Source organism: Hemicordylus capensis, chromosome 5 (genome assembly GCF_027244095.1).
Source record: "Hemicordylus capensis ecotype Gifberg chromosome 5, rHemCap1.1.pri, whole genome shotgun sequence".
Lineage (NCBI taxonomy): Eukaryota > Metazoa > Chordata > Lepidosauria > Squamata > Cordylidae > Hemicordylus > Hemicordylus capensis.
In genome coordinates this window covers 244853832-244881063 of record NC_069661.1, presented here as the reverse complement: position 1 = coordinate 244881063, position 27232 = coordinate 244853832, and the positions used below count along the sequence as shown (strand labels likewise).

General features: G+C 45.0%; 1 protein-coding gene across 7 annotated transcripts in view; it reads right to left on the bottom strand.

Moving 5' to 3' along the window:
* Positions 1–20137: 20137 nt before the first annotated feature.
* BCAT1 (branched chain amino acid transaminase 1) overlaps positions 20138–27232 on the bottom strand; it is a 109856-nt gene continuing 102761 nt past the window's right edge. For all 7 annotated transcript variants that reach the window (XM_053256393.1, XM_053256398.1, XM_053256396.1 and 4 more), the window contains one exon: positions 20138–27063. In XM_053256393.1, the coding sequence (XP_053112368.1) occupies positions 27022–27063 (42 nt within the window). In that variant the 3' untranslated portion in view covers positions 20138–27021. The remainder of the gene's footprint in view (positions 27064–27232) is intronic.

Sequence of the window (27232 nt, the reverse complement as noted above, 5' to 3'; positions counted from 1 at the left end):
GCACTCACATCTTTTAACCCAGGTATAAACCCGGGTACAAAACCCGGGATTACAGGGCTCAATCCTGGTGCTGTACAAGAGCAGCCCTACCCAAGTAGGGCTTCCCTAACCTGGGTAGGACTGCTTGTGTGCAGAGCCTTATTGGCTTGTTACATGTATATTCTGCCTTTCTAGCTTCCTAGGCAGTCTACACAGGTACAAAGGACACTGCTCAATACTGAGTCCGATCACTGGTCAGTATGGTCTATGACTGGCAGTCACTCTCCAAGGTTCCAGACAGGAGTTCTTCTGTCTGGAGAGCCAAGGGACTGAACCTGGGACCTTCTGTGTGCAAAGCAGATGTTCTGCCACTGAGCTATGGTGTCTCTTCCAGACACTGACCAAACCTAGGGATGTGCATGGTCCGGACCGGCACCGAAGGGGGGTCTCCCTTTAAGAGCAGGGGGGTAGAACTTCCCCCTCCCGCCACTCTTCCCCCTCCAGCACTGTAGTTTTATGAGAAGTTTTTGGGGCGGCAGCGTTCCTTGCTGCTGCCCCTGCCCCCATCGTCGCCTGGCAGTCGTCCTAATAGCAGCACACATGCGCGCGGCGGCAACACACAAACAAAAAGATGAGGGGTACTTAGTGAGGTTTGCTGCCAGGAGCCGCACAGCTCCCATTGCAGCACACGATTGCCCCTATGCGGGCTAGGCTCCCTTAGCCTGCTTTTGGGTGATTGTGAGAATAGCCTCATCATGTGCGTTGAGGATGCCATCTAAACATACTGCTGTCTTCACACTCATGATTTTCATAGCTTAGTAACCACGCTAGAATTGTTTCTTGGGATGACCTTCCATATATGGTAACTATTGACTATTTTTGGTCTTCCTCTTGCTTGTACCATGCATGCTTCAGAGATTCCTCAAATTCAATTTAAATGCTGTAAAATATAAGGAACAGCAACAGAAGAAGGCTGGAACAGAGACAGGAGGCAGCACTCCCACTTATCGAGATCTTGGTTTATCCACAGGCTCGAATATTGGGCAAAGACCAAGAAGATGAAGTTCAACAGAGACAAATGTTCTGCATTTGCTTAAGAAAAATCAAACGCACAAGTGCAGGTTGGGGGAAACTGGCCTAGCAGCTGTAAATGTGAAAGGGACCTAGGTGTCATAGTAGAATACAAGTTGAACATGAACCAGGCTTCTGATGCATGGGCTAAAAAAGCAAATGTAATCTTAGGCTGCATTACCAGAAGCATAGTGCACAGTTCATAAGAATAATAATTCTACTCTATTCTACGCTGGTCAGACCTCACTAGGAATAGTGGCTGATATGACAAACAGCAAGCACTTTCAATGCAGTGAGAGCTTTCAGGGTAGTTGCCCTACAGGTCTGAGAGGCAGGGCAGCATATGGGGAGGGAGATTGGGATTTGGGAAGCAATTTTCACTTATCCTCCCTCCACAGAAAAGCACCATTCACTGACAAAAATATATATCTGTGTGGGCTGTGCATCATGTCAGCCATCGTGTCCAATTCTGGGTTGCGCATTTTAAGACGGATGTCTATCAACTGGAATGGGTTGGGAGGAGGGCAGCACAGATGGTGAGGGATCTGGAAACCAAGTCCTGTGATAATGGTTGGAGGAGCTGGGTATGTTTCACCTGGAGAAGAGAACACTAAGTCAGGATATGATAGACTCTTTAGCACAGGGATTCTCAATGTTGGGTCCCCAGATGTTATTGGACTTCAACTCCCATAATCCCCAGTCCTAGTAGTCTTTGGTTGAGGATTATGGGAGTTGAAGTCCAATAACATCTGGGGACCCAATGTTGAGAATCCCTGCTTTAGCATATAAGCAGCATCAGAAACTTTGGGCAATTTCCCCACAGCGCATCTCAGCTGTTAATTGTTGTTATGCAGCCTTTCCCTCTATCTTGGAGTGAGGTTCTTAAGTGCCTAATTGAGAAGGGGGTAACCTGCCCAAGCCTGTGCTACTACTCACATTGAGGTAGGGAGGCATTAAAGAGCCTTTTACCTCTATCATATTTTACATAGGAGAGGCTACCAGTGGCCTATCTCTATGTCAGACCGCACTGAACTTAAGCTGTGTGACGAAGTTGATATATAAAAAGAGAAAATCATTCCACTTGTGCTATGTGTAATTAAAAATCTCTGGGTTTAAAAAAATAAATAAATCTCTGTGCCTTTTAATAAAAGTACTTCAAACAGTTAAAATTCAGTACTTTAATTAGAAGAGCTCTATAAGTACAGAACTTGCTCTGCAGAGCTGCTTGAGGAAGCTTTGAATTGATTAACTTGGTATCCCCTCTGCTGGCTGGCTGAAAAATTCCCATTTTTTCTCCCTTACTTTCAGAAATGGGACTTGTCCACCGGGCCTGGGACAATTTCTACCTTGAATTCCAGGCTAGGGCAGAAACAAAGTATCAGAAGACCAGAAGGTCTATACTTCTCATTCAAAACAATCCTCAGGTTGCATCTGAACAGATTATAAGAAGTTGTAACTGATCCTGGCCTCCACCAGACAACTTTCTAGCCCCTGGTAACCTATCCAAACCTATAGATTTTATTTATTTATTTATTATTTAAAATATTTATACCCCATTCCTCCCAGTACACTACAGTTGGGGCAACTCAAAACATCAATAAAAAGATACAATGTAAAATAAGAATAATAAAGAGTTAAACAAGTTACAAACCATGCTAAGACCACATTTAAAATTATATTCCCTCCCCCAAAGTTTTTTCAAAGACTAGGACCAAGGAGACCTGAGTTAAATTCCTCATTCAGCCATGAAACTCACTGGGTGTCTCTAGGCCAGTCACTTATCTCTCAGCCTAACCTACCTCACAGGGCTGTTGTGAGGATAAACATAAACATGTATACTGCTCTGGGCTCCTTGGAGGAAGAGCAGGATAGAAATGTAAAACCAAAGAACAAAACAAAAGGCTTGCTGTTGTTTGGGGCCAGTGTTCCCTCTAACAGGGATTCCCAGATGTTGTTGACTACAACTCCTATAACCCCCAAGCAAAAGCCATTGCAGTTGGGGATTCTGGGAGTTGTAGTCAACAACATCTGGGGATACCTGTTAGAGGGAACACTGTTTGGGGCTTCCTGAAAGCAGGATAAATAACTATCAGCCAGCCTCTGCAAAGTGGGTCTCTCACTTGCCACTTCTCTGTGTGCATATTTGTGTCTCCCTCTCCCTCTCTCTTTAAAAGCAAATAAGATTTGCATTTAAAGAGGCACAGGGATCTGGAGCTTGATCCAGCTCAAAGGCCACTCAAGAGGCATTCAGACAGCCACTAAAGGGCACCCGACAGCTGCTCAGTTCAACTCATGGATACTTAACCAGCAGGAGAAGGAGGTGGTTGGCCAAGCAAGAGCAGCTGTGGCCCTGCTCCCAGTCTCATTTCCAGAGAAAACAAATTGCATTGGGAAATCCCATCTCTATACTGTGGGCTTAAATTATGCTTCCATAAAGTGGTCTTGTGTGGACCTCTCTGGTCACAGGGGTCCAGCTCTCTGGTCGGGGGTCCAGCTAGGTAATTTTGGACCCTGGAATTAATGGGCCTACACTCCCAATTGCAAAATAAACATTCTCTCTCTCTCCCCCTCCCCCTCTCCCCCCCCTCAAGAAAGATACAGTACACACACACACACACACACACACACACACACACACACCATGGTTTCACACAGGCCACATTTACACATAACACGGGAACCGGAATTAGAGGGGCCAGAGGTTTCCTACCGTGACGTCCGAATTCGTGCAACTCCAGTCCCATTTCTCTAGCAACCCAAGGTTGCAGTCTGCAGACTCTAATTTGAACCCTCAGTTTGTAGTGAGTTTCGCTGCTCATAACTAGGATTCCAGTCTGTGGCCGTGACATCCAAATGCAGCACTGGAGGCTGCATTTGGTCAGATTGGAGTTGTAGACCAACATCTGGGGACTCAAGTTTGAGAACCACTGCCATAGACCTCAGGTGGGCAATGGACGGACAACTCAAATGGCCACAGTCTTATGTGGCCTCAAATTTTAATTGCGGCAAAAAAGGTTGCCCAGAGTTTGATTCATAAGGAAAAGAAAAATGTGCATATGTGTCTGTGTACAGGGGTGGGGGAGTACAGATGTCCCTACCCAACCTCAGCACAGCATCTCTCCAATGGCTGTTGCTAGTGTCTGCCTTGTATTTCTTTTTAGATTGTGAGGCCTTTGGGGGCAGGGAGCCATCTCATTGATTCATTCATTCAGCACCTTTGAGCAGTTTTGTTGAAAAGCAGTAGATAAATATTCATAGTAGGAGTAGTTCCAAAAAAAGTTCAGTTCTGAAAGAACATTTGTGTAGTTCAAAAATTCAAATAATGCAAAAGTTGTATTATGTTGGATGACATAAAAAGTGACTGATAACAATGAGAAACGTTATCAAGCATATCCATTTCCACTCCCCCTACCAAAGATGTTTACTGCACACTCCATTGCTATTCCCCACAGAGTCAACGATGATGACAAATATTTATATACCACTTTTCAACAAAAGTTCCCAAAGTTTACACAGATAGACAGACAGACAGACAGACAGACAGACAGACAGATAGATAGATAGACAGATAGACAGATAGATATAAATAAAACGGCTCCCTGTCCCCAAAGGGCTCACAATCTAAAAAACAAACATAGGGGAGACACAAGCAACAGCCACTGGAGGGATGCTGTGCTGGGGATGGATAGGGCCAGTTTCCCCTTGCTCAATAAAGGAAATCAACATTTTTAAAAGATGCCTTTTTGCTCAATTGGCAGAGTCTTCACCAATGAAGATTACACCACGTCTGCAATCGTGCTGTCAAATTCTCAGTTCAGAGATTTTTCTCACACCCTATGGAGACTTCCAAATGCTGTGGAATGTGACTCTAGGCAACAAAGTATGTGTTCACACACAAGAAAAATGTTCAAGTGTGTGTGTGTGCTATTGGCACATGCAACATGTGTGAATTATACTCACATACCATGATGCAGTTCCCCTTTTGAAAGCCCTGAATGCTACATTTCAGGGTTGGTGATTTTTTTTTTTTTTAATGTCTGCTGTGATCCACTCCCAGAGTGGAAGCAAGGAAGCAGGAAAGTGTTTAATAAATAAATTGAATCAGCAAATCAATAAATCAATAAATTGGCACATGGACTTTTACATATAACAAAAGTAATCTTATAAGAACTCTTGCCTCAAGTTTCTCCAGCTAGCTGAAATTTCTTGGCGGTACTGACTCTGTGTTTAAACACACTTTGATCCATTTCATTAATTACTGAGCCATCAAAAAGAAATATATTTATTCAAGAATATCGTTTCCTGCTACTACCAGAAATGTGGGAGAGAAGCGCCATCTACTGTTTCATTACCAAACTGTTTGGTTTGCGATCATAGGGAAGTATCAAATCTCCAACAGGAAACTAAAACGCAGAGAGCATAGGTCAGTGGAAATCAGCTGAGAATCATTGTGAGTTGAGTGTTTCTAGAATTTGCCCTAGATCACAGAATCCTCATTCTGTTTAAAACACAACACAACAACCTTGAAACTAGAGTGCAATGAGATACAGATAATTTAAAGTACCTTCACTGTAATTTAGTCCAGTTGCATAGATGATTCCAAGAGGCAGTGAGGGTAGTGGGTGCTCCCTCAAATAGTTCTGAAATGATTCTTGCTTTTGTTATGTATACTTTGGGGACTGGAGTCTTGGCATTGGGCCAAGACTTGGGCTTAAGGAGGTTCATGTTGGTAAATCCCACAGACCTCAGAGGACCTCTTTAAGTGGCTTTGGAGTTCCCAAATTGGCCCCGAAAATGGGACGGGTCACTAGCTACATCAGCACACTGCTGAAGGCAGTGGGTATCGGACAGTGCCTGCTACCTTGTGCTATTGTTTGTCCCAAGTTATCGTGCTCCAGTTTGGAGGCTTGTAGGGTTACTAGTGCCAGAGTCTTGTGAAGATATCAGCAAGAATTCCTGAAAGGCACCAAGCAGAGGAACATGAGGAGAGACAGTGAACAGGACCATGGACAGATCAATGGTTAAGAGCAGGCTGGATGCAAGGCATCTCCAGGCAACAGGTTAGGATGTTGCTCCAGCAATGGTCTGGCACTAAATAGCTCTGTCCTAAGACTGATACCTTCAGATGATCCTCTTTGGCAGGAACTGTTGGGGCTTAGAGGGGCTGTATCTTGTTTTTCAAATGCCTAGGAACATAGGAAACTGCCATATACTGAGTCAGACCACTGGTCTATCTAGCTCAGTATTGTCTTCACAGACTGGCAGTGGCTTCTCCAACGTTGCAGGCAGGAACCTCTCTCAGTCCTATCTTGGAGAAGCCAGGGAGGGAACTTGAACCTTCTGCTCTTCCCAGAGCGGCTTCATCCCTTGAGGGGAATATCTTGCAGTGCTCACATATCAAGTCTCCCATTCATATGCAACCAGGGCAGATCCTGCTTAGCTATGGGGACAAGTCATGCTTGCTACCACAAGACCAGCTCTCCTCTCTGCTCCAATTGTGCTGGAAAGTGTCTTGTATTTCTGAGAAGGATTCTGTCCTGCCCTGTTGCACAGAGAATTCATGAGGTCAGCAAGACAAGGCAAGGTGGGGTTTCAGTATCATGGCTAGTCAAGGGACAGGTTGCTTCAATACCAAAGGTAGACTGAGCCCTTAATATTTAAGGCTGTCTCCCCCCAGTTTTTTGCTGTTTCCCATTCAGATCTAAACCCCTCTCTTGGTTCTAAGCATGTTGCTTAGGGAGGGTGGTGGTTGGATACTTCAATTTTCAAGGCCAATACAGTGAGGTACCTGCACATGCTCATCAGCCTGCGTCCACCAACATAATGACTCAGAAGAGAATTCTCAGGAACTGTCAAGCACTGAGTCAGATGATTGGTCCACCTTGCTCAATACTGTCTACATGCTGTGTGAGCATTAGCACAAGGCATCCTTGGGCAGCTGCTGAGGGCCTAGCAGCCCAGGGGGACCCACTGCTGATATCTATCCTGACCTACATGGAAGCATTTCTTAGTCCCACCTGGAGATACCAGGGGTTGAACCTGGGACCTTCTTCATGCAGAGCCGTTGCTCTGCTCCTGAGCTGTGGTCCCATTCCCATGACCTGTTCTGAGAACTTTGCCCATTCTTCAGCCAGACATTTAACGTCGGATGGGAAGAAAGGTCTGGTGTGTCATCGGAAGGAAAGGAAAAACAGAAAATTGTGATAAATAGCCACAAGCTGTTATGCCCATTGATATAGGTGGGGCTGCCTTGTCACTGTAGAGAAGGCAAGTGTACAGAATGAGCAAAATGAACCAAATGAAATTGGATTAACCTAGAGAAGCTGGAACAGACAGAAGAGCGAAAGGTGAGTATAAATTGCCCTGAGTGAAAATGCTGGGGTGGGGTGGGGGCAGAGTGGACGTTATGGAAGATTCTTCTTGAGTGGAGAAATAATAAAACTGGAATGAATGTAGAAAAATGAGTTCAAAATTAAATATGGAATTTAAGGAAGGAAATATGCAATTGCAGGAAGGCAGGAAGGCAGGCAGGCAGGAAATTTGATTGCTATTCCTCAGTCTGAACTCAACAAAAGTTCAGGTTTTGCAGTGAATTTCCTGTTATGGTGTTGGTTCTTCTTGAGGAGAAACTGATCTCCAAATCCACAGCTCAAGTTTCACCAACAAAATCCAAGTTTGAAACGGACTGAGGCCTTTGCTTATATTCAAATTCAATAATGTTCAGCGCCAAAAGTTCAAATATGTGTGATGTCTGGGTGAAGGGGTTGAACGCAGAGACAAGAATTTAAGTCTCACACTGCTGATGGACCCAATCCAGCAAAAGATAGCTGTGACTATGACCAAACAGGATGTGACATGGGGGATCTGTGGCCAGAGCTTCTAAAATATATTTCTTTGGTTAAAAGCAGCACAGGGAGAATGAATTTGGATCAGGGCAAGTCTTGGTTGCAGGTAAAGAATTATTTTCTACTGCTTCCACCTCTGCTGAAACAAGGAATAAGAGAATTCTAAGATGGTAGGGGTTCACCATGTTTTCCCTTCACAATACTTGATGAAAATACAATTTGTTGGTCGTAGCCAAAACCACCATCCCAGTGAAGGGGGGGTGACCCATTGGAAGTGGCACTTTGGAGAGAGAGGTCTACTGGAGGCCACCTTGCCAAGGGCATCTTCAACCAACTGAAGCTAGCTCTAGGGTACAGGATCAGCTCCTCAATCACCAAGACCTCAGTCCAAATTGCCCCCTGCCCTTTAAGCCAATAAAAAGATCTTCAGAGATCTCCAACATCATGTCTACTTTGGCCCTAAATCCCATCATTTTCAATGGTTATATGTACAGTCCAATTCTATACATTTTTAGTTGAAAGGATGTCCCACTGAGTTCAATGGACTGTGCTCTCAAGTGTGTGTGTGTGTCTAGCATTGCATTCTTAGTTATGACTAACGTTCACTGGATCACAAATATGTCCATGTGTCCATGTTTTTCTATAACATATCACATAACTCTAAATGGAACAGAGGAAAAAGAATACATAATTAGAAAAATCGACCAAGAATCTTGTAGCACTGACACATTAATTTCAGCATAACCTTTTGTGGATTAAAGGCTACTTCATCAGGTTCATCAATTGTCACCTGCTGCTCACATGTATACAGAGAGAGAGAGAAGGGAGGAAGAGTGAAAGGGGGGGTTAAAAGGTGGGGTCTAAGATCTATGAGAAGGAAGAGGTACAGTCAGTGACCATCATGTAACATTAAAATGTAAAAGATACCATATTTATCAGAACCCAAGACTAGGGATTCAAGTTATTTGATGTTAGAAATTGTGGGGGTAATCTTAAATCCAGAGTTCTCTTCCATTTGAGTCAATACAGGTACAACCTGTATTTAACCTGTATTTGTAAGGGTAAAGGGTAAAGGTAAAGTGTGCCATCAAGTCGGTTTCGACTCCTGGCGCCCACAGAACCCTGTGGTTGTCTTTGGTAGAATACAGGAGGGGTTTACCATTGCCTCCTCCCACGCAGTGTGAGATGATGCCTTTCAGCATTTTCCTATATTGCTGTCATCTTAAATTCGGAGTTGTCTTCTATTCAGGTAAATATGGTTAAGTAGTGATTATTCATAATAGTAACAGAAGATAGTCTACTTGGTTATTCTCCATGTTGTGTGTATGTGTGTGCGTGCATGTGGGGGGAATGTCCTTGGGCTGTCTGTGTCTATGGGTCACCCAGGCCCCTTTGCCCCACCTCCCCCCAAGCACCCAGCTATCAAACAAACTGCTAGCCAGCTGGGATGGGGCAATGGGCAGCAATTCCATGTTGTGATGATGCCCATGCTCCTTGTATTGGCATCAGAAGCATGTTGATGCAGGGCATATGGCTGGCATTGGGGCACACATGTGCCACCAGGTGGTTCATTCACTGCTTGGGTCTTCTTTACTTTCATAGGAACATAGGAAGCTGCCATTGGTCAGATCATGGGTCTACATAGCTCAGTATGGTCTTCACAGACTGGCAGTGGCTTCTCCAAGATTGCAGGCAGGAATCTCTCTCAGCCCTATCTTGGAGATTCTGCCAGGGAGAGAACTTGGAACCTTCTGCTCTTCCCAGAGTAGCTCCATCCCCTGAGGGGAATCTCTTACAAATAGCTAAGCAGGGTCCACCCTGGTTATACAGGTATATGAAGTGTGAGCTAAGGGGACAAGTCATGCTTGCTGCCACAAGACCAGCTCTCTTCTCTTTCACTTGGAGCTCCCATGTGGGAGTGAGCGACAGGTGGGGCAGGCATGCTCCAATGTTGGCCCTGCCTCCTGTGCCAACATGCTTCTGACACTGATGCAAGGGGTGTGGCTAGCATCACAACCCAGAAGCACTGACTGCTGCCCTCTTCAAGAAGCAGGTGGCGGCAAGCGGGCAGCCCTCAAGCTATCTAAGCTCATGGCTATGCTAAATTAATTAACTGAACATTGAGATCGGACAACAGTTTCCTATTGTAGCTTGAAGGGGTGGATCCAGACCTGTGAATGATGGGTCCAAATGCCTATGGAACGCAAGAGGTCCAATGAGTTAAGTGAAGCTAAGTTCAAGAGCCAAGGACAGTGATGATGTATTTCAGCAATAACAGACAAAAATAGGATTGCAGAATTTTGGAGTTAGAAGGGACCTTGGACCCTGCTCAGTATAGGAATCTGTTACAGCAACCCTGATCGCCTTGATCAGTTTTGCGCCATCCAGCCTGTTTGGAACCTCCAGCAAAGGAGAGCCCACCATTGTGTGAAGCAGACTGTTCCACTGTCAAGCAATAGGGATGTGTCCAATCCGGCTCGGGGAGTCGTGGGTAGGGCAGGGATCAGTTTCTTTAAAAACCAGGTCCTTAACTGCTTTTCTGCTACCCCACTGCTTTTACAAGTGCAGTGCACACTTTCCAAAAGGCTGCCTGGAAAATTGGTGGGGCGGCAGAGGAGGAGGTAAGGACCTGTTTACCTGGTTTTGAAAGGAACTGATCCCTGTTCCACTGAACTGGTTAAGATACGGGTGTCCAAGCCGGTTTGGCGCTTCCCTAAGGAGGCGCCGAACCGGTTCGGGCAGAGCTCTTGCATTCAGAAAATTCCTTCCAGTGTCTAGCCTAAACCTCCTTCCCTGTAATTTCAACCTCTTGGTTGTAGTCCTGCCAGCCCAGTGATGGACAGACATAAGGCTTCTGGGGGACACTTTTTGTGTTGTTTTTGCCAACACTTTGGAAGCTACCAAAGCAAACTAGCAGCTTGGGGAGGTGGAGCCAATCATAAAATGACAGCTTGTGCAAAGATTTATTCTACAGAATAAAGGATTTTAACATCAAAACGCCTGAATTCCTGGAGAACTTGGCTGATGGACAGGAGGGAAACAAAAGATGTTGCTTTGTGGGAGAAGAAACTGGAGATAAATGAATGGGAGAGAAAGTACAAGCAACCCCAAGCACTAAAAAAAAAAAAGAGATTTAAAATGGTGTGGCCATGCCCCCCTCAGCCCACCAATCACATTTGCAGTATTGGCTGGAAGGGAAGGGCTGGAGACATAGGTGCACCTAGGTAATTTTCGAGCCTGGACCTAGAGGCTTTTGGAGGCCACCCACCCCTGCAGATTAAGCACCATCATGATCCGCCGGGCGACCACACTACCCGGGAGAGACTAAAGAGGATTGTGGGGGGCAGGGGCTGTGGAGGCCCTGGACCTCAGCCCCAAAGTCAAGGGATAAGACCACCTCTGCCTGGAGAGCTGCTCCATATAAGCCTGGGAGCTACCTAAGTAGCTGCCAAGCTACCTAAATAAATAAATATTAGCTGTTTGGTAGTTTTAATGGGTATTTCAATTTGATTTTTTTTATTGTTAAAATTTCTTGGTTTTGTTGTTGTAAACTGCCTAGAAACTTCAACAGTAGGTAGTATATAGATATTATAAATACATACATACATACATACATACATACATAGCAAGCCCACCCCTACAGATAGTCTAGATTAGGGCTGACGTGTGTGTGTGTGTGTGTGTGTGTGTGTGTGTGTGTCGAATACTGATTTACGGACCAGATTTATGCAAAAAAAGGACTGGAGATAGATACATAGTCTTTGGAGGAGGTGGTATTAAAAAAAATGTAAATAAATAAATAAATGGGCCTAAACCTTGAGGGTCATTAAAAATGAGATAGATCAAAACAGGGGGAAACACGCGCCTCCTGTAAAAAGTTGAACAAAACAGGATAGCCAGATGATTAAGCAGTCATCAGCAAGCAGTACTGCAGACTCCTGCTAACAGAGCAAAGAGGCACCTTTTCGAGTGGTGATTCTCTTATATTTAGGAGAGGGAGAGCAACTGGTCTATCCACTCCCAGCATAGTAATTCCAGCTACTATTGCTGGTACCTACCTTGGGTTTCTTTTCAGATTGTGAGCTCTTTGGGGACAGGGAGACATCTTAAATTATTTATTAGTATTTTTCTATGTAAACTGCTTTGAGAATTTTCGTTGAAAAGCGGTATATAAATATTCGGAGGAGTAGGACAGATTTGGTAGGCAGCTAAGCATGAAGCAAGGAAAAAACAAACAGAACTCCCAGATTATATAGAGCACCCAAGTGCTCAGGCATTTTCTGCACTCCAGTGATTTTCTGCTAGAACAGGGGTGGCTAACCTGAGGCTCTCACAATAAACTGTGGCTCGGGATGATGGGAGTTGTAGTCCAGAAATGGCTGGAGAGCCTCCTGCTGGTCACCTCTGTGTTAGAGTGTAAGGATGAGCTCACCTTTCCCTCTTTGCGCCCTCTCAGCTAATTCCTCAGTAGCTGCTCCTGGGAAGGACCAAGGGTTTTCACTTGGACCGCTCTCCTTTGAGAGAGGGCGAGATAGATGTGGCAGGAAATTACGCTCTTGCTGTTTATTTAAAAGTCCTGACCAGTGTGAACGGGGGGGGGGGGCAGTCAACCTCTGCACTTGTTTTCGTGATTGTTCGCTCTGTTTTAATTACTGTCTAACCATCTCTAATGTTTCAGGTGCCTTGGTTGCATAAAAATACATCGCAAGCACAATTCCGCCTCCCAATTATAAACATGTTTTATCGGTGCATAGTATCTAAAATAAGAGCTGGTGGAGTGGGACGGGGGGGAGCCCCCCCGCCGCAAGTTTCACACAGTAGAACTCAAGTTCCAAACAGTGGGGAGGGCAGAAGGTGGGACATGCAAGATATTTGAAAGTGATGACACAGGCACTGTGCAATAGGCACTTGTGAAGCTTATTGTGGTTGTTTGACAGTTCAATTCAGTCAGAAGTAACAGAGGTTTAAATAACATTCACTATAGGATTTTGGACAGTACAATATTATAAAATAAAATAAAATAAAATAAAATAAAATAAAATAAAATAAAATAAAATAAAATAATACCACCTAGAGATTTTTATACTAGGTGGTATATACATTCAATAATAAATAATAAATAAATTATTATTATTTTACATTTTATATCCCGCTCTTCCTCCAAGGAGCCCAGAGTGGTGTATTACATACTTAAGTTTCTCCTCACAACAACCCTGTGAAGTGGGTTAGGCTGAGAGAGAAGTGACTGGCCCAGAGTCACTCAGCAAGTATCATGGCTGAATGGGGATTTGAACTAGTCCAGCACTCTAACCATCAAACCACGTGATTTTTATTTTATTTTTCATGCAATTGTGCCATATGGAGCTGGGAAACCCAGGACTAAAACATCTCATTGATTAATTGGGAGGAGAGACAATTTCAATCAGTGAGTAAATATTTCAATCAGTAGAGCTGAGAGTTAAGGGCACACTTGTTTATGATTTGAGCCTATTTGGATTCTGGAATGTTACCATGCCTTGAAAACTGGGGTCATAGGCAAGGATCAAACCATGATTTCTGGGACAAATGCAACCTATAGTTTCTGTGTGAGTTCCAGAGCCCTGGCTGCTCATTCACATAATGCCAGATCATGGTTTAATGTTATATCCGAAGCACCCCATTCTCACAGTCACAGCATAATTCAGTTTCATGTGCTGAAAAGTGCTACCAAAATGGCTCATGTAATAAAATAATAATACATCGTAACAAATGGATTCCACAACGCTAATGTCATACCAGGCCACCAAACAGGTGTCCATTAAGCTGCTTTATTGGGGACAGAATAACGCTGCATAATTACAGAAATGATTTGGAAGATGCAACCAGTAGAGTGTGTTTCGATTGCCAGAAAAATACAATTATTACAGTTCTTTTTGACATACAGATAGAAAGGGTTTCTTTCATGCCAGATGGTTTATGTGCAACGACCCCGCTAGGAATATTTAATTGTGCTTCTCCAAAACTTTTAAAAGAAGAACAAGGTAGTGTTTCCTTGCTTTTACCCTATCATTCCTTTCAACCATCTGTTTCTTTATGATTTTATATGTTCATCTCTTTGTAAAATACCCTGCTAACTTAAACATTTATAAAAGCAGGGACCCTGCTGAAGAGTTTTATTTCTCTCGGTGTCTTGTTTCTCTTTCTTGGGATACCTAGAATGTCTGGAGTACCTTCCGCCATGCGCTTGCAAAGTGGACGTTAAAAGTGTGCTGCTTCTCACACTTTCTGGGTTGCTGGCTTGAATTTTCCGTCGCTTCAGCTGCTTGCATGCATCAGCCAGGCCATGATGCTATTCCACCTCCCACTTCACTGCCCTCCCCTCCGCCTGCCCGCTGGTGAACTCACTGCCAGACTGGAAACCCTGAAATGATCTTTGCCTCTCTTGCTGGTGGCATCCACAGCGCTGTTCTCCAGCCAGTATTAAGCATTGCTAGCTGGTCTACCTCTCTGTCCTTCAGGAATCTTTTGTGCTTTGCCTCCTCCATTTTGGGAGCAAAGCACTGAAGTTAGTTGCTGGGGTTGGGGGAGTGCATACACAAGGAAGACTGGCTGCTAGAATGCCAGCTACCTGCCTCCGAATGGCATGTCACCGCTTGCTGTAGCAGGCAGTGGACATGCAGGATCGGTGGCATCCATCTCTCTGGCTGGGTGGTTCTCTCTTGCATGTTCTCAGTTGAAGTTAGTAGCTTCTATCCCCTTTCCTTTCCTTTTCTCTTCTCTTTGGGGGGTGGATATGCATGTGGCCTGCTCTCAAAAGAGCCCGTATCTAGTGCCTGGATTCCTTCATGCAGATTGCTTACAGGAGCATCTACAGTCATGGACTGACATCCTAATGAAGCAGATGTGTGTTAGGAAGGTGCACCTGCACTACAGAGAGATCCCAGAGCACTGCAATGCAGAATGGGTAGGGGAGGGGGCAATTGTCTCCTATCCTTGCTTCCCTGGAGATGCCCTGTGCAACACAAAAATATGTCACCAAGGGCTGTGCAGCCCTTAGGGACATATTTCATGTAGCACCAGGCATTTCTGGGGGAAGCAGGGATAGGAGAAGATTGCCTCTACACCCTCTATGCTCTGCAAAAAAGAAAACACTCTGCAGTGTGGATACATACTCCCGGTGTGCGTCTGCTTTATTACTAAGGATGTTGCCCATGATTCTTAAATCATGGTCTGTGGACTGTCAGTTGTCCATTGTATGCTTTAAGATGGCTCTCAAGTCCTTGTGGGGGGGGAGAGATAAAAATGCTGGCAGCCTTCCCAGAACAGTCAGAAACAATGACTCAAAATCCAATTTCTTCTGCACTCCAAAGCAGCTATACCAGAGGTTCCCAGCCTGTGGTCCTACAGACGTTGCTGAACTCCAACTCCCATCACCCCCTGCTACCACTGTGGCTGGAGATGATTAGGGTTGTAGTTCAGCAATATCATGGGCTGCTTCCAGACCAGTTGCCCACAGAGATGGGTACCTAGAGCGCCCATCTCTTGAGGGAATCCCTCAATGCAGTGTGGGTGTTGTGCACTGCATTGTGGGATTAACGGAGGCTGCAATCACAAGTCCCGGCCTCTGATCAATCTGCCCTGCTCTGCGCTGCACGGACTGATTGTGTAGGAGCACACTCCACGCTCCCACCGAGCTACCAATGATCGTATGTGGGGGAGAAGGTAAGCCCGCCCAGCCCTTAAGTGTAATGACTGAAGGCAAAGGGCTAGTTTGGTTTGCCTTGCCAATAACCGCTTCAGCCAAACCACACATTTGGGGGCTTCCCTGGCATGTTAACTGTTGGTCCCAGCTCCAAACCAGATGGGCACCATCCACACCAATGTCACTAACCATATAGCTGGGCATCTATGCAATTTGGCTTCCCAGCAGTACTCAGGTGGTCCAAATAATGAATGAAAGCGGCCCAGAAATGGGCCAAATGATCAAGGAAAGGACAGCCGCCGCCCCCTGCCAGGAACATAGGAAGCTGCCATATACCGAATCAGACCATTGGTCTATCTCGCTCAGTATTGTCTTCACAGACTGGCAGCAGCTTCTCCAAGGTTGTAGGCAGGAATCTCTCTCAGCCCTATCTTGGTGATGCTGCCAGGGAGGGAACTTGGAACCTAGATGCTCTTCCCAGAGTGGCTCCATCCCCTGAGGGGAATATCTTACAGTGCTCACATATCAAGTCTCCCATTCGTATGCCACCAGGGTGGACCCTGCTTAGCTAAGGGGACAAGTCATGCTTGCTCCCACAAGACCAGCTCTCCTCTCCAGGAAAGGAGACTAGTTTTCAAGTACAACCGTCTTTTGCTCTCATGACTTCGCAGTTCTTCAGGAAACACAAGTGCCTGCAACTGCCCTCAAGCATTATCTTAAGATGTTATTTCCTGCAGATTTGTTGAACATAAACCTGAGTGGAAACTTGGCCCACAAAATGTCAAAGAAAGAAGTGGGAAGGAAGGATGTGTGCACACACACACTGGAGTCAACCATTATCATTTTAAAGTCCCACCACTTGCAAATCGCACACACGTGAGAGGGCTGAATCACATTTGATCAACCCAATTAAACATTAAATAATTGCAGCCAATTATGCAAATATCACACAACAATATTAATTTGTTGATTTCTTCTTTGAACAGCCCCAAACGTTCCTAATGTTAGCCTATCTTATGTGTTAAACGACCAATTAGCACGACCATAACTAAGTGATGAAGAATGGATAATTGCCTAGTTATGATGTACCATCCCCATGCTATGTTAATCCACCACAATTAAATAAATAGTGCACATGGGAAGGAAAGATGCACAGATGTTCTTTTACAATCCATTATTAGCTTGGGGAATTGTGCAGTTTCTGCTTAAGCAGGATGGTTGAGAAGGGTGGGGGGGAACAATAGAACCTAATATCTCAAATGGTGTTATTGTCATTTATGCAGAGACAGATTTATTACAAGAATTAGTAGCTGGAAACCCAACATATTTCAAGCTATATGCAGCTCTTCAGTAGAGTCTTGAGCAGGTAGGACAGGGTTAGCCCAAGAATCCATGGTCTGGGGACCCAGGGGGCCTCCTGACCCAGGAACTTTGAACAGCCCAGATCCACTATCCAGATTAAAAGGGAGGTAGGAGATAAAAACAGCCATCCTACCTGTCTGTTTGGGTTGTCTGCACTGCTCCCTCTAAGACGTGCACACATGCGCTTGCTCACAAGTTTTTGGATGTCTGCTCAGTTCATTTTAGATCCCGCTCAGGTTGAATCAGGAAGGCCCCCATTCTGAATGTATACACACACACACACTGCCTTGATACTGCCGCCCAGAACAAATCTCATTCCACACAGAAATGAGAAAAATTAGAGGGACCACTGGTTGTCTGCAGCACTGGTGAGATTTAAACTGTTCCTGGGCTGCAGATGGCCATAGAGTTCTGTGGAAAGCAGGGCAAGGCAGAGCAGAGCTTCTGCAATACTGAGGGCTGCCTCTCTGCTGTTTGTACAATGCATCATGGGATAGCTGGAGGTTCCATGCCTTGATATTAGCAATAGAAAACACTCAGCATCTAGATAGGCTGTTAGGAAGTGCAGAGAAGATGTCAGCTGTCATGGTGCATGTCGGCACGAACTATGTTGGGTAATGCAGTCGGGAGGTCCTGGAGGCCAAATTTAGGGCAGCATATTGAAAACCAGGACCCCCAGGGTAGTGTTCTCTGAAGTGCTACTTGTTCCATCCACAGGGCTAGTAAGACAGGCGGAGCTGAGGGATCTCAATGTGTAGATGAAACTCTGTGGTGCCCGGAGGAGGAGTTTAGATTCGTTAGGCATTGGGATACATTTGGCGGGGGGGGGGGGAGGAAGCAAAACTTGTACAAAAGGGACAGGCTGCACTTCAACCAAGATGGAACCAGATTGCTGATGTTTAAAATCAAAAGGTTCGCAGAGCAGCTTTTAAAATGATGCCTGGGGGGATTGCCAACAGGAACTGGGTGGTATCTCATTCGACAAGCAAAATCCCCTAAGATGTGAGGGTGCAAATGTTTCAGATAAACCAGGAGACAGAGTAGAACCAGGAGTAGAGCAGATGGAAACACGACAGCTGGTCAAAAAGGTCAAATGACAGTAAGGGAGATAGCACGTGCCAACGCCAGGTAAGAGACTTAGCGTATAGGTGTTTATATACCAATGCCTGAAGCCTCCGAGCCAAGATGGGCGAGCTGGAGTGCTTGGTTGCCAAGGAAAACATATAGTGGGCATAATGGAAGCCTGGTGGAACGGTGAGAACCAGTGGGAGACTGTTATTCCTGGATACAAACCCTACAGAACGGGCAGGGAGAAGTGGATTGAGGGTGGAGTAGCACACTGTATGTGAAAGAAGAGACAGAATGCAACAAGCTAGAAAACCTAGGACCACAGCACTGTGTTGCTGACCACAGTGTGTGTTCACCTCAGCCGTGTGCATACCGATGCTACAGGGGGCTGCAGGAAAAAGTTCTGCAGCCCTGCATGGCTGTTTCTAAAACAAGCATCAGCGGTGGGGGGGGGAGCAGCGGTTCGGGGGTGAGCAGGCAAGGAGCTCCTTCCTTGCATATTAAAGGTACCCCTCCCTGCCCTGCAGGGAGGAGTCCACGAACAGCTCATGGACATCCCTAATCTCCAGCAGGTGTAATTTGTTGAGGGGCCAGAGAGTAAAAGGAAACACCCCCCCCCTTTTGTCCTCTCCCTGGCGTTCCTTGCAGGTCCCAATTTGTAGATATATAATAGATATGTGGGTAAACATAAAGCCATCTATCCAGCAGGCAGAGCAATTTAAATGTCATACAGAGCAATTCACATGCAAGTCCCTCTGTGATTAAATCCCACTGCGTTCAGTGGAGCTTTCTTCCAGGTAAGTGTGCACGGAATTGCAGCCAAAGACCACAATCTGGGGCTGGCCAGACAGAGCTTGTTACTCGGGTCCTATTCATCCTTTGCTGGCTGCCTATTCATTTCTGGGCTCAATCCTACTTACTGGTTGTGACCTTTTAAAGCCCTAAATGGTTTGGGACTTGGGTACCTTAAGGATTGCCTTCTCCTGCTGTATGTTCCCTCTTGTGCAGTCTCTTCATCAACAGGTCTGGCAGCTGAGTAGAAACAACAGGGCATTTTCACCTGTGGCACCGGCACTGTGTGGAATAACCTCCCAAGAGAAGTCTGCTTGGTCCTGTCTTGGGATTCATTTCATTGTCTCAAGACTTGGCATTTCAGGGCAGCTTTCGGGGGAGATCAATTAGCCATCAGTTCTACTGTTGCTGCTGGGGGATAACTCTCGTTGTCTGCACTTTTCCTATGGTGTTTGCTGACTATCTTCACCCCCCCTGCTGTTTTTGTATTTTTCTTGCTGCCATTTAGTTTGTCTAATTTGATTTTTAATGCTTTGATTGTTTTCAGTCATGTCTGATTACCTTGTTAGCCACTTTAAAATTTTGAAAGGGGGGGGGAGGAAGAAAAGCAAGATACTTACAATAAATAAGCCACAGAAAGGAAACCAAGGGTAAGGGAACAGAGAGCAACTTGAAACAATCTGTCTGTTTGGGGCTTGAGTTAAGTGGACCAGTGTATATTCCACTACTCAAAATAAGAGTCCTTGACGTTGGTCTACGGTTGGGGTTGAGGTTCTTGTGTCAACATCATACATTTCTATTATAACCTCTTATGCAAGACATGGCTTCCTGATATTCTTGTCATAGATCTGCTTCTGCACTCGATTATAGAGTACTGCTTGTGCTCCACTTTGATTTACTGTGTGCTTCATGGGAGATTTGCTGTTATTTATGAATGTTTCTTTTCTTGTGAAGGTGTTTTCGATGTTATACACTACAAAAACAAACAAGCAGACAATGGACGGAACCATTCTTATTAAACATACTTATTAAACATACTGAGCCCCTGGTGGCGCAGTGGGAGCCCCTGGTGGCGCAGTGGTAAAACTGCCGCCCTGTAACCAGAAAGTTGCAAGATCGATCCTGACCAAGGGGCTCAAGGTTGACTCAGCCTTCCATCCTTCCGAGGTCGGTAAAATGAGTACCCAGAAATGTTGGGGGCAATATGCTAAATCATTGTAAACCACTTAGAGAGCTTCCAGCTATAGAGCGGTATATAAATGTAAGTGCTATTTATGAATGTTTCTCTTCTTGTGAAGGCATTTTTGGTGTTACACAAAAAACAAACAAGCAGACAATGGAAGGTATAATTTTTATTTTTTTTATAGGATTGTCACGCAATATCAAAATACTCTGCTGGTTTGAGTGTGATCTGAAAACCTCTTTACATTTAAGAAAAGACATTTAAAAACCTAGACCTTCAGCAATCACAGTCTGAAACAAAATCTCATACAGGTTGCATCAATGTACATAGATGATTCCAGGGTATAAAAAAGAGAAGACTCATGTAGAACATTCCAAAGACAAAAACAGTGCACTCCGGTGAAACTCTAGGGCCATAAGGCAGAGAGGTAAGTAACATATGCATGCACACAACATTTCTGCACCTTGTCCAGCTGCTTCCTGCATAGACCTGGAAACTACTTAAGCTCAAATGCAGTTTGGAAGTTCAGTGGAAAAACTGAAGAGGAAACAGATGAGAAATCTTGGGTGCATCCACACATCTGGCGTGTGCATGCCTAAGCATCATTGCCAATATGCTGACAATATTCAATGAACAGCTGTTCATAATAGGCATGCAGCTGTTTATAATCATTGCATCTTTTGGATGGTAAACCTAGCACAACTGCGTATACTGTATGAAGTCAGTTCTTGGCGTATGTAAGGACCTCTTCTCATGACAAACAATGGTTGCTCTCAAAAGCTACACTTGACGAGATTATGTGCAACCTGTAGAGCTTCCCCACAGGTTGATTTGGTCACATGAGGTCTCCCCTCGATGAGCATGTGCGTTATAGTTACAATGTTACTTTATCATGGATCGTTAGATTTAGATCTGGTTCTCACATCTGCACAGTGCGCCTGCTGTTCAGTGCGTCTCAAACCCAATGGGCCCCATATGGCAATGGACATCTGCACTGCACCTCCTGCTGTTATCTCCAATGGAGAAGCGGGGAGTAAATGTGGTCTGGTGGAAGCAATAATGGATGTACTATGGTATAACTATGCTGACTGGCACCATTTCCCAGTAGACGAATCTATGCAAAAAGGCTCATTTTTAACCTGTAGTGCTCATGTAAACGATGGTCTTAAGTAAGGAGTAGCTTGTCAGTATGGCTGTGGCGAGTCAGTTATTCCCCCATATGGCTGTAGCCAAAAGGATCCTCCTCATGGAGGATTCTAGAGCTTCTGAGCCAGCATGACGAGTGAAGAGTCAATCTAGTATAACTGTGAGCTATGTCTCACCTCCATGAGGGGGGACAGAACTGACATATTTTAACCAAACTTAGCTGCAGTGTTTACTGGAAGGATCCATGATTTGCATTCTTCCCATGCATGCTTTCCTGTCTCTTTGTGTGTTTGTATAACCCCATTCAACGAAATTGCGATAGGAACATCGGAAGCTGCCTTCTACCGACTCAGACCACTGGTCCATCCAGCTCAGTATTGTCTACACAGACTGGCAGTGGCTTCTCCAAGGTTGCAGGCAGGAGTCTCTCGCAGCCCTATCTGGAGATGCCAGGGAGGGAATTTGGAACAAGAGCAGTGCACGAAGCATTTTGTGCACATCCATGGGGGCGGCGAGTGGGTGCTTTAAATGGAGGGAAGCAGGTCTTATCTGCTTCTCCGGCGCTCCTCTGCCACTCCACCATGGGGCTGTCGCTTCCAAACAGCTGTGCGGTCTCTGCAGATAAGCCATGCTGCACCGGGAGCTTCCTGCATAGGAAGTGCCCATTTAAAGCACCTGCTTGCCCCCAGCCGAAATGCAAATCATTTTGGCATCTCAAATTAGATTCATGCACAACCCTACTTGGAACTTCCTGCATGCAAGCATGCAGATGCTCTTTCCAGTGGCCCCATGCCCTAAGGGAAATTCTTACAGTGCTCATGCATATAGTCTCCCATTCAAATGCAAACCAGGATGGACTCGGCTTAGCAAATGGGGCAATACATGCTTGCTTCCACAAGACCAGCTCTCCTCCCTCACAAGATAACAGAGTAGTAGGATGACTGTTCAAAGCACACCACATAAGGTGCATATGAGGAGGGCCAGCACTGAGAAACCAAAGCAGATGAGATTAGTCCACAGTGCTTTCTCCTTGTGTTTGTGTCAATTGTGTCACCACCAAGAGCCTTTGGATGGAGCGGTTTAAAAAGGTAATAAATAAATAAAATAAATAAATTGGTATGATGCGTCACTAAGTTGGAACCAAGTCATCTACAATGCAGACCCAGTCCAGCAAAAAGAGCCTGCATGGTAGTGCCTTGGAAGGCCAATGATACAATCTCTTAGACCTAAACTAGTTCATTGCAACACGTCCATTATAAGAGGAGATGCCAAGGGCAAAATCTGAAGCTACCTAAGCATCATGGTCACTTTGCATGTTCTGAAGACATGACGGGGGAGAAACTGAGTGATTTATGCTTCCTCTCCCCATGCTTCCAGATTCTGTACAAATCCCAGCAGGAGACATTTAACTTCCCCCTTCACGAGGTCAGGCAGCATTGGAAAGGCTGTGGAAGGCACTCCCACTTCTGCCACTTCTATGGAACCTGCCTCATGCTCCAATTCGTACATCATGAAATTTCAGCAAGCTATTTGGTATCACAGGAGTGCACTGGATGTGGCTTTGACTTACTACTAAGAAACAATTCATCATCTTGGTAAAGCTTCCCAGTTTTGAACTCCTTTAACTTCAGTGGATCTACAACAAACTTTTCAAACATACATAAGCAAAACACAGCCTGGAGTAACTCAAGGATCCACTTTGAACGACTGAAACTCTTGATATCAGCTATCTCCATGTAAGGACCGTTTGACCCTTTATTTCTTTATATTACAAATGAATAAAAAAAAAAAAAAACCCTTACAGCCATCCTTCAGTTAATCTCAGTGGAGAGCAGAATACAAAACAAATTACACCTACTGAACATTTTATCAGCTCCAGGGATACCACAAAGTTCCACAGAGACAGTGGCAAAGCCTTTGGTTTTGTCTCCTGTGAACCCGGGTTTGATCTCTTCTGGTCAAAATTTAATACCCTTTTGGCAAGACTAACTTCTCAAGGTAAGAGCATGCCTTATTCTCCCCACCCTTGAGCTGACAAACAGTACATCTCATCTAGCATACTTTGCATTGCAAATCTTTCCTAAGTACTCCCCAAATCCTTCTTCCCTATACCGGCTAGGAAACTAGGCTTAGAACATGGATTCTCAGCCTTAGGTCCCCAGTTGTTGTTGAACTACAGTTTGCATCATCCCTGACCATAATGGCCAAATGCTACTGCTGATGGGGATGATGGGAGTTGTAGACCAGCAACATCTGGGGACCCAAGGTTGAGAACCTCTAGCCGACAAGGAAAGCCTCAGCAGAAGCATCGACAATGATAAATCCTTCAAGGGGGGAAAGGAAGTTGTCCCCAGAAATCTGGGTACTTTCAACCTCATTTATGTATTCCCCAGGCTTAATACTGTATTTACCCGGATAAACGATAACCCTGAATTTAAGATGACTCCCTTAAAAAATATGGGTTAAATATAAATTATTATATATATATATATATATATATATATATATATATATATATATATATATATATATATATAAAATAAAATTTACCCCAAAGGAAGAGGACCCTAAATTTAAGATAACCCCCCAATTTCTAACATCAAAGAACTTGGGGAAAACCTAGTCTTGGATCCAGGTAAATACAGTATCTTCTGGGGGTGTGGGAAAGCCCAAGTAATTAAAATACTTTCGAACTAGTGAGCAGGCGCTCGCTTGGTGCAAGTTGTTCCAAGAACCTTTGTGGATGCGTTCCTGGTACCCGTAAATCAGAGGTTTTCACATTCAGTACACCACCACAACCCTCAGATTAAAGCATTTATTTCCAATTCTGTCGCAAGGAGAGCACTCTATAAGCATCAAGGGTCTGTGCAATAGAACACATTGTCGGCTGGCAGGACATGTCCAGGGGCACATGGGTCCCCAAACACCAGCCATGACTTCTCCCCTGCACGGTGGCAGGAAGGAGGACTTGCAGTGGAGAACAAGAGGCAGCGGAAAGTGCTTAATTACTCTCCTGCCTGCCACTTCTGCTTGCAGTTCCTCTCCATTAGCTGCTTTTCCTTGCTTGAGGGACACACTCCTGGCAACCTGGACTGGGTGAAAAGTGGCTGGAGAAGGGAAGTTACTGGGGGTGGGGGGAGAGCAATGTGCAGGGAAAGACTAAAGCACACCCTTCCCCTCTTTGCTTCTCCACTGCACTCTGCCTCTCCTCCTGCCAATCTGTAGCGGAGACGTGGCACCTTGAGGTCTGAGATCCCATCTTTGTCAAGGTATAATTTTGGTCGTGATGAGTCCGACCGAACTTTTAATGTGGACACACTCTCCCTAGTCAAAAGGCACTCTTCAGGTATGATAGTGGCCTTGTGCAAGTCACTCCTCAGCCCACCATTACAACTGCGGTGCATCCTCTTTAATACTGGGGCCACCAGTCTAATGAGCGGGGAGCTGAGAGCCCCACAATACTCAGAATAAAACAGAACAGTAACTGGAGCACGATACACACTCAAGTGGCAAGAGGAAGAAGAAGGAGAAGAAGAAGGAGAAGAAGAAATGCACAGTACTACTTCTACCATAGGTGGCACAGCGGCTTGTGCTTAACATCTGCATTCTAAATAGAACACTGCCTGGCACAATGAACTTCAACTGGTCTTCAATAAAGCGACAGAAGCATAAGAAACTGAAATCTGTCTAAAGGTCCACTGCTCACCAACCCAGAGAAGGTTTTCTCTCGATGTGAACAGTGCAGGGCAACTTGAATTCACATTAGTGTGTGAACCAATCTACCCCAGATACAGTTGACAACATTTTCTGCTATTGAGATGTCTGGAAAAGGTTCCCCTGCAATCACAGAGATAGCTGCCAGTTGTATCTAGGATTTGCAGGATCATGGTAATGAACGGTAACAAACAATTGTACAGACTAATGTCAGGGATGTATTGAAGGGATTTGTTTGATGAACCTATTAAAACATTCTAAAAAAGCAGTTGGTAGAGTCCTCTTGGGTACACACCATTTCAGAATGCACACGGAGGACTGTGTCTAAATGCTCCCCTACATCAAAGAACTGTTGCCCATCTAAAACTACTATGTCAGAATGAAGGTGTCATGACAACACCTCCCCGTAAGGTGGTAGCTTTTTATGTTTAGAAAACTGCATGTCTGAATGCTGCCCGATGAATGTGGTCTCCCCCTACCTGCATTCTGAAGTAGTACAGTTTGGGGAGCACCGTACCATTTGTTTTCTCTGAATGTTTTAGTAGGCTATGAGACCAGCAGGAAAAGGGAGAGATATGGAGATGTTGAGCATATTTCTAGAAGTTAGCATCTCACCAGTTAGAGGTAGGCTCTGTTAAAAAAGTGGCAGAGTTAAAGGTTTCTCAAAATTTCACCCTCCCCCTTCATAGAAGACGGGGGGGAAAGTCCCCCAAGTACTGCATTAGCGCAACAGCAAAATAGAAAACTGCCTCTCCATACAATTTTATTGGCTATCTTACTAGCATGATTAAATTGCTGCCTCATGAAGCTACAGAAATGTTAACTCAATAAATATCTGGTCCGTGGAGTCTGAGAGCATCAAACACTGCAGTAAGTAGCCTCTTTGGCAAGGGGTGTCTTAAAGCTAGCTCAGAAAGGGATGAGCCAAGAGGTAAAAAAATCTCAATTAGTGAAGAGTAAAGTTCATGTGGGGTGAAAGACAAAAGCGGCCAGTAATTCATTTCAGAGCCAAGAATGTGGCCCAAACTCAGATTGTCCGGGAATAAAAATAAGATGTAGACAACACGTTTTAGATGCTCTCTGACATCTCGGAATGCTTGAGATAGCACCTTATTGGTTCTTCCAGCAAATTAAGGATGTATTCAGATGGCCAGTTTTACCTGCCCACTTGCTTGACCTTTGCACTGTTATGGGAGTCAAGTGGAACTGGATTGTGTGAAGGAGGCTAAATGGATGATGGGACTCCATGGACAATGCTTACAGGAACATCTGTGCAATCACTGCATCACAGAAGCTATAAAGAACTGGATTATCTAAAAGGATTTAGGGTGCAATAGACAACTCCTCAAAATCTTCCTTGCTCAAAACTGGTGGCTAAGGAGCCCATCAGCTACTGGAGCACTCTATTTAGGCAATGTAGTTCCATGCATACTCCACAATCGAGTGATTGAGAAAGTCAATTTGCAAGAAAAACTGGTAATCTGAATCCACTCAAGGCATGGTGTGACCAGGGGAATCATCACAGGGGAATCCAATCCAGGCCTTCTCATTTAGAATATGGCCCCCATGACCAATGCGAAGCATGAAACAGAGATTCCCCAGAGTTGTGAGAATCTAGGGGGAATAATATCCCACCAAATAATAAATAAATAAATCAGAAATAACAGGAGGAGGGGCCGGGGTGGGTGGGAAATTAAAAAACTATTCTTTCCCTAGGCTAAAAAGAAGAGAAGATTTGTAGAACTATCAAAAGGTTTCTCTGAGGCATGTAGCAATTGTGTGTTGCATGTAGCCCACCTGATCTGTGGCCAAAAAAAGGTGAAGTACAAGAAAGACTAGGCTTACACTAAAGAGCAGCTGAAGAACGTTTGAAACACACCTGTTGAGTGTACCAACGACACAAGGGGGGCACCAAGGAAACGGTTAGGAAAGTGTCTATTGCTTACATCTAGCACCTCTACCAGAAGACAGGTTTCTACTCTAGAGCAAAAATCACAGTATGAAATCAAAACGATTGTGTTCACACTCCCTGGCACATGGAAACAAATCACTCCCCCAGCCCAGGAACAAAGTGATAACACACAGACTACGCTACGCAGAGCTATGGTAAAACTGGTCAGGTGGTATGTTGGCCTGCCTTGTGTTGCCAAGAGGTCTGATCCTGCCCTGCCCTTTCACGATCACGCCACCATGACTGCCCACTCGCTGTCTTCTCTTCCATACTGAAATGAAAAGCAAAGAGCATTAGTCAAGGAAGAAAGGGGACAAAATACCAGTTCAGGGGCATAGCTATAATTGAACAGGGTGGGTGGGACAAATGTCCCTGGGCCTCTGAGGGTGGCTGGGGCCTGCCAGCTGGGCAACACCTTGCTCTTCACTCCCCCTTCCCCA